The sequence below is a fragment of the Salvelinus fontinalis genome, chromosome 3 (assembly GCF_029448725.1).
Source record: "Salvelinus fontinalis isolate EN_2023a chromosome 3, ASM2944872v1, whole genome shotgun sequence".
NCBI classification, from domain to species: Eukaryota; Metazoa; Chordata; class Actinopteri; order Salmoniformes; family Salmonidae; genus Salvelinus; species Salvelinus fontinalis.
This window is the reverse complement of record NC_074667.1, coordinates 34857104-34875846: the sequence shown is the minus strand read 5'-3', so window position 1 is coordinate 34875846 and position 18743 is coordinate 34857104. Positions and strand designations below refer to the sequence as shown.

Sequence of the window (18743 nt, the reverse complement as noted above, 5' to 3'; positions counted from 1 at the left end):
GCCTATGCACTCGTACAGGAGACACCGTGCGCTCTACTGCGTAACACAGCGCCTGCCCGTACTCCCGCTCTCCACGGTAAGCCTGGGAAGTGGGCGCAGGTCTCCTACCTGCCCTTGGCCCACTACCTCTTAGCCCCCCCCCAAGAAATTTTTGGGTGTTACTTACGGGCTTTTTGGGCTTCCATTCCCTCATAACTCCGGTTCCTCTCTCCGGTAGCCTCTGCTCTCCTCAGTGCCTCCAGCTGTTCCCATGGGAGGCGATCCCTACCAGCCAGGATCTCCTCCCATGTGTAGCAACCTTTCCCGTCCAAAATATCGTCCCAAGTCCAGGAGTCCTTGTTGCTCTGTCGAGCTTTCCCTTGCCGCTTGGTCCTAGCGTGGTGGGTGATTCTGTAAGGGCTGTCGTTCTCCTCTTCCTCAGACGAGGAGAGGAGAGAAGGATCAGTGGACCAATACGCAGCATTCGGGAAATAAGCCATCTCTTTATTTGTAACGACGGCAACACGAAAACAAAACACTTACAAAATTACAAAACAAGAAAACGACGTAGACGAAAACCTGAACATGAACTTACATAACTAAACGTAAAACTCACGGACAGGAACAGACTACATCAAAACGAACGAACGAACAGCCAAACAGTCCCGTATGGTACAGACATATACGAAACAGGAGACAATCACCCACAAACAAACAGTGAGAACACCCTACCTAAATATGACTCTCAATTAGAGGAAAACGCAAAACACCTGCCTCTAATTAAGAGCCATACCAGGCAACCCAAAACCAACATAGAAACAGAAAACATAGACTGCCCACCCAAAACACACGCCCTGACCATAAACACATACAAAAACAACATAAAACAGGTCAGGAACGTTACAGAACCCCCCCCTCAAGGTGCGAACGCCGGGCGCACCAGCACAAAGTCCAGGGGAGGGTCTGGGTGGGCAGTTGACCACGGTGGTGGCTCAGGCTCTGGACGCTGTCCCCACACCACCATAGTCACTTCCCGCTTCTGTCTTCCCCTCCCAATGACCACCCTCAAACTAACATCCCCTAAATGAACAACCAACACCGGGATAAGGGGCAGCACCGGGACAAGGGGCAGCACCGGGACAAGGGGCAGCACCGGGACAAGGGGCAGCACCGGGACAAGGGGCAGCACCGGGACAAGGGGCAGCACCGGGACAAGGGGCAGCACCGGGACAAGGGGCAGCACCGGGATAAGGGGCAGCACCGGGACAAGGGGCAGCACCGGGACAAGGGGCAGCACCGGGACAAGGGGCAGCACCGGGACAAGGAGCAGCACCGGGACAAGGGGCGGCACCGGGACAAGGGACAGCACCGGGATAAGGGGCAGCACCGGGACAAGGTGCAGCCCCGGGACAAGGGGCAGCACCGGGACAAGGGGTAGCACCGGGACAAGGGGCAGCACCGGGACAAGGGGCAGCACCGGGATAAGGGGCAGCACCGGGACAAGGGGCAGCACCGGGACAAGGGGCAGGTCCCGGCTGAGATACTCTGGCAGATCCTGGCTAAGGGACTCTGGCAGGTCCTGGCTGGACGGCTCTCGACGCTCATGGCTGGCTGACGGCTCTCGACGCTCATGGCTGGCTGACGGCTCTCGACGCTCATGGCAGGCTGACGGCTCTAGACGCTCATGGCAGGCTGACGGCTCTCGACTCTCATGGCAGGCTGACGGCTCTCGACGCTCATGGCAGGCTGACGGCTCTCGACTCTCATGGCAGGCTGACGGCTCTCGACGCTCATGGCAGGCTGACGGCTCTCGACGCTCATGGCAGGCTGACGGCTCTCGACGCTCATGGCAGGCTGACGGCTCTCGACGCTCATGGCTCGCTGCCGGCTCTGGCAGATCCTGTCTGGTTGGCGGCTCTGGCAGATCCTGTCTGGTTGGCGGCTCTGGCAGATCCTGTCTGGTTGGCGGCTCTGGCAGATCCTGTCTGGCTGGCGGCTCTAGCGGCTCCTGTCTGGTGGGCGGCTCTAGCGGCTCCTGTCTGGCGGGCGGCTCTGTAGGCTCATGGCAGACGGGCGGCTTTGCAGGCTCATGGCAGACGGGCGGCTTTGCAGGCTCATGGCAGACGGATGGCTCAGATGGCGCTGGGGAGACGGATGGCTCAGATGGCGCTGGGGAGACGGATGGCTCAGATGGCGCTGGGGAGACGGATGGCTCAGATGGCGCTGGGGAGACGGATGGCTCTGGCCGGATAAGGCGCACTGTAGACCTGGTGCGTGGTGCCGGAACTGGAGGCACCGGGCTAAGGATAAGCACCTTCCTACTAGTGCGGGGAGCAGGGACAGGGCACACTATACTCTCAAAGCCCACTCTATACCTGATGCGAGGTACCGGCACTGGTGACACCGGGCTGAGGACAAGCACATCAGGATTAGTAGGGGGAGAAGATACAGTGTGTACAAGGCTCTGGAGACGCACAGGAGGCTTAGTGCGTAGTGCCGGAACTGGAGGCACCGGGCTAGATACACGCACTACAGGGAGAGTGCGTGGAGGAGGAACAGGGCTCAGGAGACGCACTGGTAGCCTAGTGCGTAGTGTAGGCACTGTAGGTACTAGGCTGGGGCGGGGAGGTGGCGCCGGAAATACCGGACCGTGGAGGCGTACTGGCACTCTTGAGCATTGAGCCTGCCCAACCTTACCTGGTTGAATGCTCCCGGTCACCCGACCAGTGCGGGGAGGTGGAATAACCCGCACCGGCCTATGTAGGCGAACCGGGGAAACCATGCGTAAGGCAGGTGCCATGTATGCCGGCCCGAGGAGACGCACTGGAGACCAGACGCGTTGAGCCGGCCTCATGACACCTGGCTCAATACCCAATCTAGCCCTACCAGTGCGGGGAGGTGGAATAACCCGCACTGGCCTATGCACTCGTACAGGAGACACCGTGCGCTCTACTGCGTAACACAGCGCCTGCCCGTACTCCCGCTCTCCACGGTAAGCCTGGGAAGTGGGCGCAGGTCTCCTACCTGCCCTTGGCCCACTACCTCTTAGCCCCCCCCAAGAAATTTTTGGGTGTTACTTACGGGCTTTTTGGGCTTCCATTCCCTCATAACTCCGGTTCCTCTCTCCAGTAGCCTCTGCTCTCCTCAGTGCCTCCAGCTGTTCCCATGGGAGGCGATCCCTACCAGCCAGGATCTCCTCCCATGTGTAGCAACCTTTCCCGTCCAAAATATCGTCCCAAGTCCAGGAGTCCTTGTTGCTCTGTCGAGCTTTCCCTTGCCGCTTGGTCCTAGCGTGGTGGGTGATTCTGTAAGGGCTGTCGTTCTCCTCTTCCTCAGACGAGGAGAGGAGAGAAGGATCAGTGGACCAATACGCAGCATTCGGGAAATAAGCCATCTCTTTATTTGTAACGACGGCAACACGAAAACAAAACACTTACAAAATTACAAAACAAGAAAACGACGTAGACGAAAACCTGAACATGAACTTACATAACTAAACGTAAAACTCACGGACAGGAACAGACTACATCAAAACGAACGAACGAACAGCCAAACAGTCCCGTATGGTACAGACATATACGAAACAGGAGACAATCACCCACAAACAAACAGTGAGAACACCCTACCTAAATATGACTCTCAATTAGAGGAAAACGCAAAACACCTGCCTCTAATTAAGAGCCATACCAGGCAACCCAAAACCAACATAGAAACAGAAAACATAGACTGCCCACCCAAAACACACGCCCTGACCATAAACACATACAAAAACAACATAAAACAGGTCAGGAACGTTACAGATTAGCTAGGAAACCACAGTAAATGTCATATTGATTCCACAGTATTTAAAATCAGGATATTTACAACCAATTTCAAATGTCAACAACAGGAATCCTTTCAACAATAGGCTACTTAGGTTTTTTACATGTACAAATATAGATTTGTACAATAGATTTTAAAGTTACAACAGCCCTCCTCATTATAACAATGTAACTCTCGTATAACATACATGAGTGCAAAACCTAAACCGTTCGTTTCCCCACACACTTAGCAGTTGATGAAAACACTCTGGGAAATATTTTCTCTCTCTTATTGAGCTGGCTGGCTTTTGAGAGGCAATAAAAGTGTCAGAATCCCCATCTCCTCCACAGGTTTGACAATGTCTATGGGCCATGTTAACCTCCATCTGCTGCAGTTTAGCAGAAGAGAAATTTAACACAATCAAGGATAAAATGTCAGAGAAGCATTTGCCAGGCAGCCCTAGGCCGAAAATTAGATTTCTGGTATCAGTCAATTTGGTTGTACCTCCTCCACCCTACCCCACACACCCCCTTCCTCTCATCTTCTGTCCCCTCCCTAGTCTTTCCCCTCTTTCTTCCCTTCCTCTCTCTCTCGCTCGCTCCATCCCTCCCTCGCCTTCCACCAGAAAGGCTTATTATTCAATTTACCTTTGAGACCGACCGGCTGGTCTCAGGCTTTTCTTCAATTGTCCTTTTGCTTTCTTCCCAAAGATAGCCTCAGGTCCTAAATGGTGTAAAAAATTAAATTTAAACAAAAACAAAGCAAGCACAATATTTTCCTGGACATTTGGAGCGAGGTAAAAAAAAATATGTGGTCATCAGGGCTAAGATACTTTAAAGGTCTCGTCGGTGAATACTGAGCACTGTTGTCTCATTCTCATTACAGATCTGTTTGTGAGACATAATGCACTCACAATAACACAGAACTCCGGTGTGGGTATCTGAGTGTGGGTATCTGAGCCAGTGTGGGCCACGGTGGGCCAGTGTGGGTATCTGAGCATAGGCATATCTGATATCTGATATACTCATATGACAGTCCTCATCTTGATGCTAAAGTAAGCATGACACATCCACATCCCTTCCTCTGAGCATTTCACATCCCCATCCCTTCCTCTGAGCATTACACATCCCCATCCCTTCCTCTGAGCATTACACATCCCCATCCCTTCCTCTGAGCATTACACATCCCCACCCCTTCCTCTGAGCATGACACATCCCCATCCCTTCCTCTGAGCATTACACATCCCCATCCCTTCCTCTGAGCATTACACATCCCCACCCCTTCCTCTGAGCATGACACATCCCCATCCCTTCCTCTGAGCATTACACATCCCCACCCCTTCCTCTGAGCATTACACATCCCCACCCCTTCCTCTGAGCGTTACACATCCCCACCCCTTCCTCTGAGCATTACACATCCCCACCCCTTCCTCTGAGCATTACACATCCCCATCCCTTCCTCTGAGCATTACACATCCCCACCCCTTCCTCTGAGCATTACACATCCCCATCCCTTCCTCTGAGCATCACACATCCCCATCCCTTCCTCTGAGCATTACACATCCCCATCCCTTCCTCTGAGCATTACACATCCCCACCCCTTCCTCTGAGCATTACACATCCCCACCCCTTCCTCTGAGCATTACACATCCCCACCCCTTCCTCTGAGCATTACACATCCCCATCCCTTCCTCTGAGCATTACACATCCCCATCCCTTCCTCTGAGCATTACACATCCCCACCCCTTCCTCTGAGCATCACACATCCCCATCCCTTCCTCTGAGCATTACACATCCCCATCCCTTCCTGTCAGCATTACACATCCCCATCCCTTCCTCTGAGCATTACACATCTCCATCCCTTACTGTCAGCATTACACATCCCTTCCTGTCGGCATTACACATCCCTTCCTGTCAGCATTACACATCCCCATCCCTTTCCCTATAAGCATTACATTTTCGATTTTTAATTTTAGTAATTTAGCAGATGCTCTTATCCAGAGCGAGTTAGTGCCTTCATCTTAAGATAGCTAAGTGGGACAACCACATATCACAGGCATAGTAAATCAATTCTTTCTCAATAAAGTCATTACACATCCCTATCCCTTCCTGTAAGCATTCAGCATTTTTCCTTGATCATCACATTCACAACACAAGGTATGATATCAAAGCCTAGCATTTTGGGTAGCAAAACAACAATCCACTTGGCTGCCAGCTCATTTCTCCCAGTGCTCAGCTATAATTCAGCATTAACAGTAAAGCATTTATACTGACACTCCACACAATCCTTTAGTCTACAGGCTTTTAAAAAATCACATTCTGTAAGTGGGCTTTTACCCACTGGGCTTTTGTGTCACCTCAACCAAAGCCCCTCTAAAATCCATACCTGGAATACAAAAGTAGCTAACTATCGGCTTAGGGTGCCCAACCAGGTGTGAGCCATACAATCCATGCCATTGACATGGCTTGCAAGCAGAGCCTCAGTCAGCTGAATTATTTATTTGTGGCTCAATAGGCATGCTGCCTAACTTCGCTTTAATAATCCCCCATGCATTACAGAGACTAGACTACTCCACAACACTCTCCCACGACCTGTACACGCTGTATGAATGCTATTTTCTCTGCTATCATACTCTCAGCCCAGCTGCTTTATTTATTCATGGTAACATATTGCAGCAGCAGTAGCAGTGGTAGGGAGCACACTGCACAGCTCTGCAGCTACTCCTCTAGATGTGAAACATAAGACTCCAGTCATCTTTAATATCTTCTGTTTCCAGATGCGTTTTACAACCAAAATGGGAAAACTAAAGAAAAGAGGTGGCGGTGCAGAGATGTTCTGATAAGAGGGCGGCTGTTTATCCCTCCTCCTACCTTCTGTAGGATTTGTATTTAGTTCCTTCTCGTCGTCCATAACAGTTTTCATATAAACCCAGGCCTCTTTTCTCCTCCATTGCCCTCAGTCTCCGCTCTTGGTTATCCCTCCTCAGAGACAGGAAGTGATTGATCTAATGCTCCTAACGCTGGATAACACTATGACCTAATTTCACTGCTATAACAGCTAATGCAATAGAACATAATACAGATCCTCATAAGATACCGGAAAGCATATTACCATTAATTAATTATTACATTATTGAACAATCTGAATTATTGAGAAGACGTGCTTTAGCGGGAATTGGATTTGATCTGCACCAAGATGTATAAAGTCTATTCATCCAAACTGGCTCTATATCGAAGACTTTTAAAACAAGGACAGAGAGAGACGCAGACAGAAACAGAAAGAGGGAGAGAGAGAGAGAGAGAGCGAGAGAGAGAGAGAGAGAGAGAGAGAGAGAGAGAGAGAGAGAGAGAGAGAGAGAACAGCCTGGGTTATCATGGTGACCTTTGGGTGAGAGGGGACAGACAACGCCATGATAGAATTTCTGTAATCCTCACAGCTTCTGCTCATTCAACATGCATGTGGTGCACAGCAGAAATAGAAAATGAACAAGCACATGGACAACAGCCATCTTTCTTTTAGATGTGACATTGTACAGCGCTAGTCTGCTTCATAGCACTACTTGTACTACACTACCTATACTAATACCAGTATACTAAAACTACTTTCCCCCATTGTCAAATAAAATTGCTGAATGGTTTTTGGTAACCCACTACACCAAGTAGACTCTCCTCACAGATGCTAACAGAGTGTGTGTGTGTGTGTGTGTGTGTGTGTGTGTGTGTGTGTATGTGTGTGTGTGTGTCTGTGTGTGTGTGTGTGTGTGTGTGTGTGTGTGTGTGTGTGTGTGTGTGTGTGTGTGTGTGTGTGTGTGTGTGTGTGTGTGTCTGTGTGTGTGTGTGTGTGTGTGTGTGTGTGTGTGTGTGTGTGTGTGTGTGTGTGTGTGTGTGTGTGTGTGTGTGTGTGTGTGTGTGTGTGTGTGTGTGTGTGTGTGTGTGTGTGTGTGTGTGTGTGTGTGAAAAGCAGAACAAACTGAAGCAGCCAGTTTAGTTTCGAGAAACTCATCTACATCCAACTCTGACATCCCCAACTGCCACTCCAAATCTGTAACCTTTGGATTTTGACAGCCGGTGTACAGCATTCTGCAGGGGCATTTGGGGACGCAGCGGCAGTCTTCTATTCATGTGGTATTACTACCTGTGGACTGGTGCACCCTGGTCTCTTCCTGGCTGAGCTGCGGGCGCTCACTTTCACAGACACAGCACAGCTCTTTAATTGGAGCACTATCAGCGTGAGCTAATGCCACTTCAATTACCTGCCCATAAACCCCATGGTTAAGACAGAGCAGCACTGGGGAGCCCACAGCTGACAGAGAGAGCAAAGAGAGTGAGAATGTCTGTGTGTTTGTGGCATCATTTGGAACTGGACACCAATGTGAATAGAAATATTTACACCAATATTGTTTAAAGGGAATAGCAAGGCAAGGCAACTCCCATGATGACTAATGGGGTAATGCTAGTCAGTCAGTTTCCCCATGTCATAAAAGGCTTCCTAGAGTTGAATAGGATAAGTGTGTTGTAGGGAGAAAGTGACCCTAAGCTTAGTTCAGGGAAACATCCTATTTTATGATACAAGGATACAGGATACAATTATGGCACAGTGACGATTTCCAGATGACCTCCCCCGCATGTCTGAGAAACACACACAGGAACATTTGATAGAGAAAAACAGATTTGGTTTGGAATCTTTGTTTGACAAGAGTGATTCCTGTTTGTTTACTAGTAACGTGGTGGCATTTGGTGACCTCTCTGGTTCGGTGCTGGACGCTGTTGGCACTGAGTGGTTCGTGTGATTTCGCCAGTGACGAAATTCGCAGTGACAATCAGATTCTGAGTCTTGCTGTATGGCATGCTCTCATCAACATGACTCCGTCTTAACTTATAAATCACAAGAGACTCCAGCATTGCAAACCGGCAGAGAGATTTTTCCGGCTATTCCATCATATCTGATTCTGAGATGGCCACTTTTCCATTCAGACTAGAGGAAAGGGTTACAGGGGTCATCAAAAGTTAATCTGCCATCAAGGAACAGTATGACATGGAGCCCATAGTAAACTATATGATAGAAAAAACATATTTCATCATCTACAATTCAATTTCATGTCATCTATTTCCCTGGGGGAATACATTATCTGTCAAAAAATATTTCATTTTTTTTTTTTTCATTCCAGGATTATAGACTTTCAAGGAAGGATCTTTCGATTTTAACAACTGTGCATTTTCTTTAAATAAATCACCCTCGCAACTGACAGATTCAACTTTACTTTCCTGCCATATTGCAGATAGAAGTAATTAAGTCGAACAAAGTACCTTAGCTCAATTAGCCAACCAAGCCAACCTCTGAGTATCCCCCAGGTGAATATCCTGTCGGAAAGGAATGATAAATAACCTGCACTGGACCACTAACCAAAGGATAGCATGTTAGTATGTTCAACACATCATATGAGTCACAACACACAAACATAGCAGTGGCCATGTTTAACACAGTCACTCACAACACAACACAACACAACACAACACAACACAACACAACACAAAAAGTAATGGCCGGAGGGAGGGAGGCTGTTTGTTGGGCTGTTGAGCATACCTGACCCTGCAGAGTTTGGGCTCTGGTTGGTGGCTAGCAGTGTGATGAAGTCCTGGCAGGTGTTGGGCTGCAACAGTGGGCTGTCGTCCAGACAGAGGTCAATGATGAGGGCCACCGCCTTCTCACAGTACATATCATGGTCCTCTCTCTCCTCCGCAGAACTCATTCTCCTCTGTGAGCCTGAGTCCCACACAGTCTTTAGCTCTCATCCAGGACTTGAGAAGTAAAGTGGGGGAAAAGCTAAGGCAGAAGAGTGATGGTGATGGTGATGGTGCTGCATGAAAAATAGATGCAACTTCCCGCTCTCCTCTTATTCTTGCTCTCTCTTTACCTCTCAGGCTCCTGGATGTACAGCCAGTCAGTGTCAGTATGTGTGTCTTTGTGTGTGTCTGTGTGTGCGTAAAAGAGAGTGTGTGGGAGGGGTCTTAAATGAAGCAGTGGGACCCCCCAGGTATTCCCAGAGCAGGAGTGTTGCATCATACCATATGCATGCTGAGAAAGGAAGAAAGAGAGAGGGCTGACCCTCACATGTGCTCTCTCTCTCTCTCTCTCTCTCTCTCTCTCTCTCTCTCTCTCTCTCTCTCTCTCTCTCTCTCTCTCTCATAGCATGTGGTAGGATACAGTATGAATATAAAGGAGCGATCGCTCTCGCTCTCCTCCTCTTTTTGTCTCTAGAGGTCTTTCCACAGACTGTGCGTGTATTTATCTTATGCTCATGGGTACATAAATGTGCAGTATGTAGAAGACTGTACATATTACTGTCATGTTACTGTAAATAGGGATGGGATTTACTGCATTTCATCAATTGAACTCAAATACTGTTCCCACTTTACATGTCTGCTGCATGTTTAATCATTCAGGTGTGACGTGTATGCAAATTAGTTCTCAGTTATTCCAAATAAGGTGTTAATGGTGATAAGGTGAAAGTATTTCAGTGTGAGAAAAAAATGAATATGAAAATGCCAAAAAATGCATACACATGCAATAAATTAACAAATTAATTAAGTTTGTGCTGCTTTATTAGGTAATCCATTTATTTCAAAAACAGATAATGATATCAAATACAGCTGATAACCCACTAATACTGCACCATGCAATTGATATGATACAATGTGAAAGCAAAGAGAGAGAGAGAAAGAGAGCAAGAGAGTGTCTAGAAGGAGAAATAGAGAGAGAAAGATGAGATGCTCCAGTCCCAGAGGTCAGATTTACAGTATTCCTTATCTGAGCCAGGATTACAAAAATCGGAGTCCAGATTAGGAATATATTGATTTATCGGCAACTACCGCAAAGATGATCGCCAGCACTCAGCAAAGCATGCCCTCTGACATGGTAAAGTCACTTTACATATACTGTATGTGCTTTCATTCTTCTATTCAATTGTATTGTTAATGAAATACTGTACATAGGGAGCATCCATTGTTGAAAAGTCATACAGGGAAACTGATTTCTTCAGAAGAAGTTCTAAAGTCTGTTATGAGTGTCATGCCTTATGTTTCTCGGGTTAAAGTCACATTTCCGCTTGAATCTGTCTCCAAAGGTATGCACGCTGTCCATGTACATAGATCTATAGGCAACCATAATGAATTTAAGGATCTATGTGCTGTTGTTCCTTTTTTGCTCTCATAGATACTGTTGTGCTGTTGACCTTTACTTTTGGCCAGCTTTTGCATTTCTGGCATACAAAAAATGCTCTTACATGTTTCTTAGCAACTCTAGACTACTACATGCTGCAGAAAAAAGTTTTCTTTCAAGGGAAAGTCGCAAACTATCTTATTTGTTCGTTGTTTTTGCTCATTTTAGTTATCATTAATGTTGTTCTCCTCTTTAAATCTCTCCTCCTCCATCTCTGTAGCATATTGCTGTGTTTTAATTAGCGAGAATGACTGTAGCTTAAATCTTCACAGTGGGATCTGATAGGCTATGTCAGTCCTTCCTTATCTACTCTGACTGCTATTATACAATGCACAATTCTGAGATTATTATGCAGGGTGTCAGGGTTATCCAGTGAAGCGTTTGAATCACATTAATTGACATGGATGCGATACTCAACAGTGATTACATTTTTACTATACTTAATGAAGTGTCACTGATTTGTTCAAGTTCTTGATGACATGTGTCGTCTATGGTGCTAATGACACAATGAAACCAACTTCTTCACTTTATTTTGTAACTCAACCTACCTACGTCTGAAGTTATAACCTAAGAACTGTAGTGTGTGTGTTTGTGTGTGTGTGCGTGTGCATGTGCATACCGGTATGTGTGTTTTCTCCATCAGAATGGTGTGGCTTACCATGGTCCTCTGCGTAACTGGAGAGGCATTGGGATAGCTTTGATGGTGATCCTGATGATCATATCACTGGTCATCCTGTCTATCATCATGCTCACTCATGGTAAGAGGAAAACAAGCTAGGCTCAGAGGCAGATGAGACTACAGTCTCTGGGTCTCCCAATACCCCCACTAGCATAGGCCTACTACTTAATACTATCAGTCCCAAGCCAAATCAGTCGGGTTTAGTCTGCTATATATTTAGCCTTACATTGAAATGCTTTACTATTTGCTTTTCAAGACAACCAGTAGAATGAAAAACTATTTGACATAAAAAGTTACATTCATAAGTTTTATTCACTTTTGCCACAACAAAAATGAGATTCACCAAACAAAAACCTGATAAAAAAAGTTTTTTATAAGAGTAATGTAATTACAGGAAATGTTGGCTCAATGAGAAATTAATATTCAAAAAGTCTTGTTCAATTTGTGTTCAATTTGGAGTTTGTGAGAGCAACTACATGAGTCTATTACAGTATTAAATACGCAATTTCCTGGGTGAAAACTGATGAAATTGACCGGTATATCCACAAAACATCACCCATGGTCTTATACTCATCTCTGTGATCTGTCTGTCAGTGTATTGGGACTGATCGAAATATTGGGACTGATTGTTAAAATGGAGCAATACATTTGGCATGCATTATGCAGTATGCAATGTTTATTTGTATTAATTTTGGCATGAATCTGCTTCCACATCAGAGTGGTATACTGTAGTACTAGGGCCATTTGTACCATTTCCTCCATTTGGCCCTTTCTTCCTGCTACTCATCCCTCTTTGTCTTCATCTTTGTTGCAGATCATTCTCTTCATTCTCTTCTTCTCCAGCGCTCCCGTCTTACTCTGGAGGACCTGGACAAAGACGATTTCAAAGTTCATGATGCCCATGTGACCTGGCTCAATGGTGAGGAAAGCCAGGCTTCCATGGCACAGATTTCATTTACAAAACATGCATGTCAAGCCTTAAATGATTGATATACTTTTTGACAGGCTGCCCACCTTGTGTAGTATACTGTACACCCTGTGGCTTCACTGTAACTTGACATGATTTACAGAGCATTCTGACTGTAACGAATTGCAAAAATTGCAAAAATTGCAAAAATCTCTGAAGTTGGAGACTTTTATCTCCCTCAACAACTTTAAAAATCTGCTATCCGAGCAGCTAACCGATCGCTGCAGCTGTACATAGTCCATCTGTAAACTACCCACCCAATTTACCTACCTCACCCCCATACTGCTTTTATTTATTTACTTTTCTGCTCTTTTGCACACCAGTATCTCTTCTTGCACATGATCATCTGATGATTTATCACTCCAGTGTTAATCTGCTAAATTGTAATTATTCGATTTATTGCCTACCTCATGCCTTTTGCACACATTGTATATAGATTCTCTTTTTTCTACCATGTTATTGACTTGTTTATTGTTTACTCCATGTGTAACTCTGTGTTGTTGTCTGTTCACACTGCTATGCTTTATCTTGGCCAGGTCGCAGTTGCAAATGAGAACTTGTTCTCAACTAGCCTACCTGGTTAAATAAAGGTGAAATAAAAAATAAAAAATAAAAAAATGGCACCCTATTCCCTATATAGTGTACTACTTTTGACCAGGGCCGATATTGTAGTGTGGTAAATATTGATCATATAGGCTATATCATATATACTGTACCTCACATGCAATCCATAATAAGACTATGCAATTAGCCTATTAAAATGTTTACCTGACTCCATAATGACAATTTATCAATATGCAAGAGACTACAGTTGAGTTACAGGAATTGGAAGGTCAATAAAGTCCTGTGAATGGAATTCTAAATCCAAGTGTATTTTATTAACATTGTAAAATAAATGGATTCAGATACAAGGCATAAGCTTAATTTACAAAGCATGAAAAAGTCTTACAAGGCATTATCCTAGACATGATCAGAGAGGGAGAGAGAGAGAGAGAGAGAGAAAGAGAGAGAGAGAGAGACAGAGAGTGTATTTTTTTAATTTAACTAGGCAAGTCAGTTAAGAACAAATTCTTATTTACAATAACGGCCTACCTCGGCCAAACCCGGACAACGCTGAGCCAATTGTGCGCCGCCCTATGGAACTCCCAATCCCGGCCGGATGTGATACAGCCTGGATTCGAACCAGAGACTGTAGTGACGCCTCTTCATATCAAATCAAATTGTATTTGTCACATGCGCAAATACAACATGTCTACACATGTAGACCTTACAGTGAAACGCTTACTTGCAAGCCCTTAAGCCCTTAACCAACAATGCAGTTTTAAGAAAATACCTAAAAAAAAGAAACAAATAAAAGTAACAAATAATTAAAGAGCAGCAGTAAAATAACAATAGCGAAGCTATATACATGGGGTACCGGTACAGACTCAATGTGCAGGGGCAGCGGTTAGTCGAGGTAGTTGAGGTAATATGTACATGTAGGTAGAGTTATTAAAGTGACTATGCATAGATAATAACAGAGACTGGCAGCAGCATAGAAAGGGGGTGGGGGGGCAATGTAAATAGTCTGGGTAGCCATTTGATTAGATGTTCAGGAGTCTTATCGCTTGGGGGTAGAAGCTGTTTAGAAGCCTCTTGGACCTAGACTTGGCGCTTGCCATGCGGTAGTAGAGACAACAGTCTATGACTAGGGTGACTGGAGTCTTTGACAATTTCTAGGGCCTTCCTCTGACACCCCCTGGTATGGAGGTCCTGGATGGAAGAAAGCTTGGCCCAGGTGATGTACTGGGCAGTACGCATTACCCTTTGTAGTGCCTTGCGGTCGGAGGCCGAGCAGTTGCCATACCAGGCAATGATAAAACCAGTCAGGATGCTCTCGATGGTGAAGCTGTAGAACCTTTTGAGGATCTGAGAACCCATGCCAAATCTTTTCAGTCTCCTGAGGGGGAATATGTTTTGTTGTGCCCTCTTCACAACTGTCTTGGTGTGCTTATACCATGTTAGTTTGTTGGTGATGTGGACGCCAAGGAACTTGATGCTGTCAACCTGCTCCACTACAGCCCTGTCGATGAGAACGGGGTGTGCTTGGTCCTTCTTTTCCTGTAGTTCACAATAATCTCTTTTGTCTTGATCACATTGAGGGAGAGGTTGTTGTCCTTGCACCACACGGTCAGGTCTCTGACCTCCTTCTTATAGGCTGTCTCGTCTTTATCGGTGATCAGGTCTACCACTGTTGTGTCATCAGCAAACTTAATGATGGTGTTGGTGTCATGCCTGGCCGTGCAGTCCAGAGTGAACAGAAAGTCCAGGAGGGGACTGAGCACACACCTCTGAGGGGCCCCACGTGTTGAGGATCAGCATGGCGGATGTGTTGTTACCTACCCTTACCACTTGGGGGTGGCCCATCAGGAAGTCCAGGATCCAGTTGCAGAGGGAGATGTTTAGTCCCAGGGTCCTTTGCTTAGTGAGGAGCTTTGAGGGCACAGTGGTGTTGAATACTGAGCTGTAGTCAATGAATAGCATTCTCACATACAGTTGAAGTCGGAAGTTTACATGCACTCAATTAGTATTTGGTAGCATTGTCTTTAAATTGTTTAACTTGGATCAAATGTTTCGGGTAGCCTTCCACAAGCTTCCCACAATAAGTTGGGTGAATTTTGGCCCATTCCTCATAACAGAGCTGGTGTAACTGAGACAGGTTTGTAGGCCTCCTTGCTCGAACACACATATTCAGTTCTGCCCAAAAAAATGTTCTATAGGAATGAGGTCAGGGGGTTTGTGATGGCCACTCCAATACCTTGACTTCGTTGTCCTTAAGCCATTTTGCCACAACTTTGGAAGTATGCTTGGGGTCATTGTCCATTTGGAAGACCCATTTGCGACCAAGTTTTAACTTCCTGACTGATGACTTGAGATGTTGTTTCAATATATCCACATCATTTCCCTACCTCATGATGCCATCTATTTTGTGAAGTGCACCAGTGCCTCCTGCAGCAAAGCACCCCCACAACATGATGCTGCCACCCCGGTGCTTCACGGTTGGGATGGTGTTCTTCGGCTTGCAAGGATCCCCTTTCTCCTCCAAACATAACGATGGTCATTATGGCCAAACCGTTCTATTTGTTTCATGAGACCAGAGGACATTTCTCCAAAAAGTACGATCTTTGTCCCCATGTGCAGTTGCAAACCGTAGTCTGACTTGATTATGGCGGTTTTGGAGCAGTGACTTCTACCTTGCTGAGCGGCCTTTCAGGTGATGTCGATATAGGAATTGTTTTACTGTGGATATAGACAGTTTTGTACCCGTTAACTCCAGCATCTTCACAAGGTCCTTGGCTGCTGTTCTGGGATTGATTTGCACATTTCGCACCAAAGTACGTTCATCTCTAGGAGTCCTTCCTGAGCGGTATGATGGCTGCGTGGTCCCATGGTGTTTATACTTGCGTACTATTGTTTGTACAGATTAATGTGGTACCTTCAGGCGTTTGGAAATTGCTCCCAAGGATGAACCAGACCTGTAGAAGTCTACAATTTTTGGTCTTGGCTGATTTCTTTAGATTTTCTCATGATGTCAAGCAAAGAGGCACTGAGTTTGAAGGTAGGCCTTGAAATACATTCACAAGTACACCTCCAATTGACTCAAATGATGTCAATTAGCCTACCAGAAGCTTCTAAAGCCATGACATAATTTTCTGAAAATTTCCAAGCCGTTTAAAGGCACAGTCAACTTAGTGTATGTAAACCTCTGACCCACTGGAATTGTGATACAGTGAATTATAAGTGAAATAATCTGTCTGTAAATAATTGTTGGAAAAATTACTTGTGTCATGCACAAAGTAGATGTCCTAACCGACTTGCCACAACTACAGTTTGTTAACAAGAAATTTGTGGAGTGGTTAAAAAATTAGTTTTAATGACTCCAACCTAAGTGTATGTAAACTTCCGACTTCAACTGTAGGTGTTCCTTTTGTCCAGGTGTGAAAGGGCAGTGTGGAGTGTGTGGTAGTGTAGTAATAAAATAAGACACATGGATAACATATGGAGACATAGGACAGCTGAACATTAAAGTAATGGAATACATGTTTACATTGATTATGAGACTGTGGTAATGGAAATTTCCTAAGGGACGTTTTGGCTCTTGTATTTTCTCCATTGTGCTGACAGACTGACTAGACATGTCAGTGCCTGGGCACTTGGACACACTAGATTTATAGTCTACCCATTACACTAAACAAAACATACATGTCAGACAGATAGGCGCTTAAAGAAATTGGACACTAGACACATAGTCTGCTGATTCTTTAAAGAGATACACATGTCAGAGAAATATGTGTTTAGGGCACTTAGACCCACTAGAAATATAGTCTGACCAGTCCATTATGTACATACATGTCAGACACACAGGCACATGAAGAATGTTGACACACTAAGATAGAGGGTCCGGCCACCATTATAAACTGATTGAAGGCAGATGGTGGTGAATGACTTCATAGGGGACGGACAATACTATGTGGGTATAAATATAAAGGACTGGACTTCTGAGAGGGGTGGGTTCGGTGGGACATTCGAGATGGTTATACTATTGTAAATAAAAGCATGTTTTGATTTCACAAGTTCTGATAAAGCGTTATATTTCTGAGATGATTTTCCACGACAGATTTGGCGAGCTTGCCAGGAGGGACAGGGACTGAGATATGGCGATCAGGGCTGGAGATAGTTTCTTTGGACAATCTTGCAAACACTATGGCCACAACTATAAAAAGGTAAGCTTGTTCTTACATAGTTGAAATGTTTGTATGGATTGCTTCAGAGATTCTGTCTCAGCGAGAGGGGCGCCATGTAAGTCTCTCTTTCAAATTTCCTAAAAAGAAACCAGTAGAAACGAAATAACTTTTGAATTCAAATAAATTTGCATGTATGTGTAATTTGGGGAATTGTATTAAATATAAATGCATGCGCATGTATAGAGAATGAGTGAATAGGCGATGTGAACTTTGCTTGTGTTAGGTGTTTAGTGGAGCATGCGCTCGTTCTGATTAGACCGTTCGAATGTGTAGCTTAAATGATGTGCTTGTTTGTGCCATCTGGCTGAGATGGCTGGCTATAATGTCGGACAGCTCATACGGTAAAAACAGATAATATAGGTAGAAAATCCTGTGATACCTCTTCAATAAAATTAGTAGAAGGAATGCTTGGACAGGTTACTTATGAATAACGGCTCTAAAGATAACAGAGAACTGCATAAATAAGTAGTTAGAAAGCCACCGCTCTTTAAAAAAGGAACATTTTTAAAGAGGTCTGATTGGGTGGATATTTAGTAAATAAATACTTCATGGCTACCGCCCCAGAACGGGGGACTGAACGGATGAATATTTAGAAGGCAGGAAAAACGTTAGCCCGATTGTGCGGCGTTCAACTGCAAAAGTAGCTTATAAATATTAGGTTGTAGGAAAACGTTAGCCCGATTGTGCGGCGTTCAACTGCAAAAGTAGCTTATAAATATTAGGTTGTAGGAAAACGTTAGCCCGATTGTGCGGCGTTCAACTGCAAAAGTAGCTTATAAATATTAGGTTGTAGGAAAAACGTTAGCCCGATTGTGCGGCGTTCAACTGCAAAAGTAGCTTATAAATATTAGGTTGTAGGAAAAACGTTAGCCCGATTGTGCGGCGTTCAACTGCAAAAGTAGCTTATAAATATTAGGTTGTAGGAAAAACGTTTGCCCGATTGTGCGGCGTTCAACTGCAAAAGTAGCTTATAAATATTAGGTTGTAGGAGAAACGTTTGCCCGATTGTGCGGCGTTCAAATGCAAAAGAAATCCTGCGAATAAAAAAACCGCTCTGTCTAGCTAACAGGGTTTTGTAATTCAGTAGGTCACGCCACAATACTACTCTAATAAAAGAAGAAAAGATCAGTATTGGGGGGTGGGTAGGATATGAAGACAAGCTGATCCGATTAGACAGTAGTCTCGCGTCATATCGTAGAAATCCTATTAGCCTAGGCTTATGTTGAACAAAGGGATTGAGTAAATAAAGAAAGAACTGAGTTGTTTTGAGGTAAAAACAAAGGGATTGAATGAACGGATGAAACATAAAAGGATG

At 45.2% G+C, this 18743-nt stretch overlaps 2 protein-coding genes across 2 annotated transcripts in view; one reads left to right on the top strand and one right to left on the bottom strand.

The window, feature by feature from the left end:
• Positions 1 to 9799, bottom strand: part of LOC129845681 (synaptotagmin-6-like) — a 51893-nt gene extending 42094 nt beyond the window's left edge. The window contains exon 1 of the mRNA XM_055913557.1: positions 9364 to 9799. Coding sequence (XP_055769532.1) covers positions 9364 to 9529 — 166 coding nt within the window. The 5' untranslated portion in view covers positions 9530 to 9799. The remainder of the gene's footprint in view (positions 1 to 9363) is intronic.
• Positions 9800 to 10656: 857 nt separating this feature from the next.
• Positions 10657 to 18743, top strand: part of LOC129851537 (inactive dipeptidyl peptidase 10-like) — a 31642-nt gene continuing 23555 nt past the window's right edge. The window contains exons 1-3 of the mRNA XM_055918161.1: positions 10657 to 10695; positions 11642 to 11756; positions 12492 to 12596. Coding sequence (XP_055774136.1) covers positions 10657 to 10695; positions 11642 to 11756; positions 12492 to 12596 — 259 coding nt within the window. The remainder of the gene's footprint in view (positions 10696 to 11641; positions 11757 to 12491; positions 12597 to 18743) is intronic.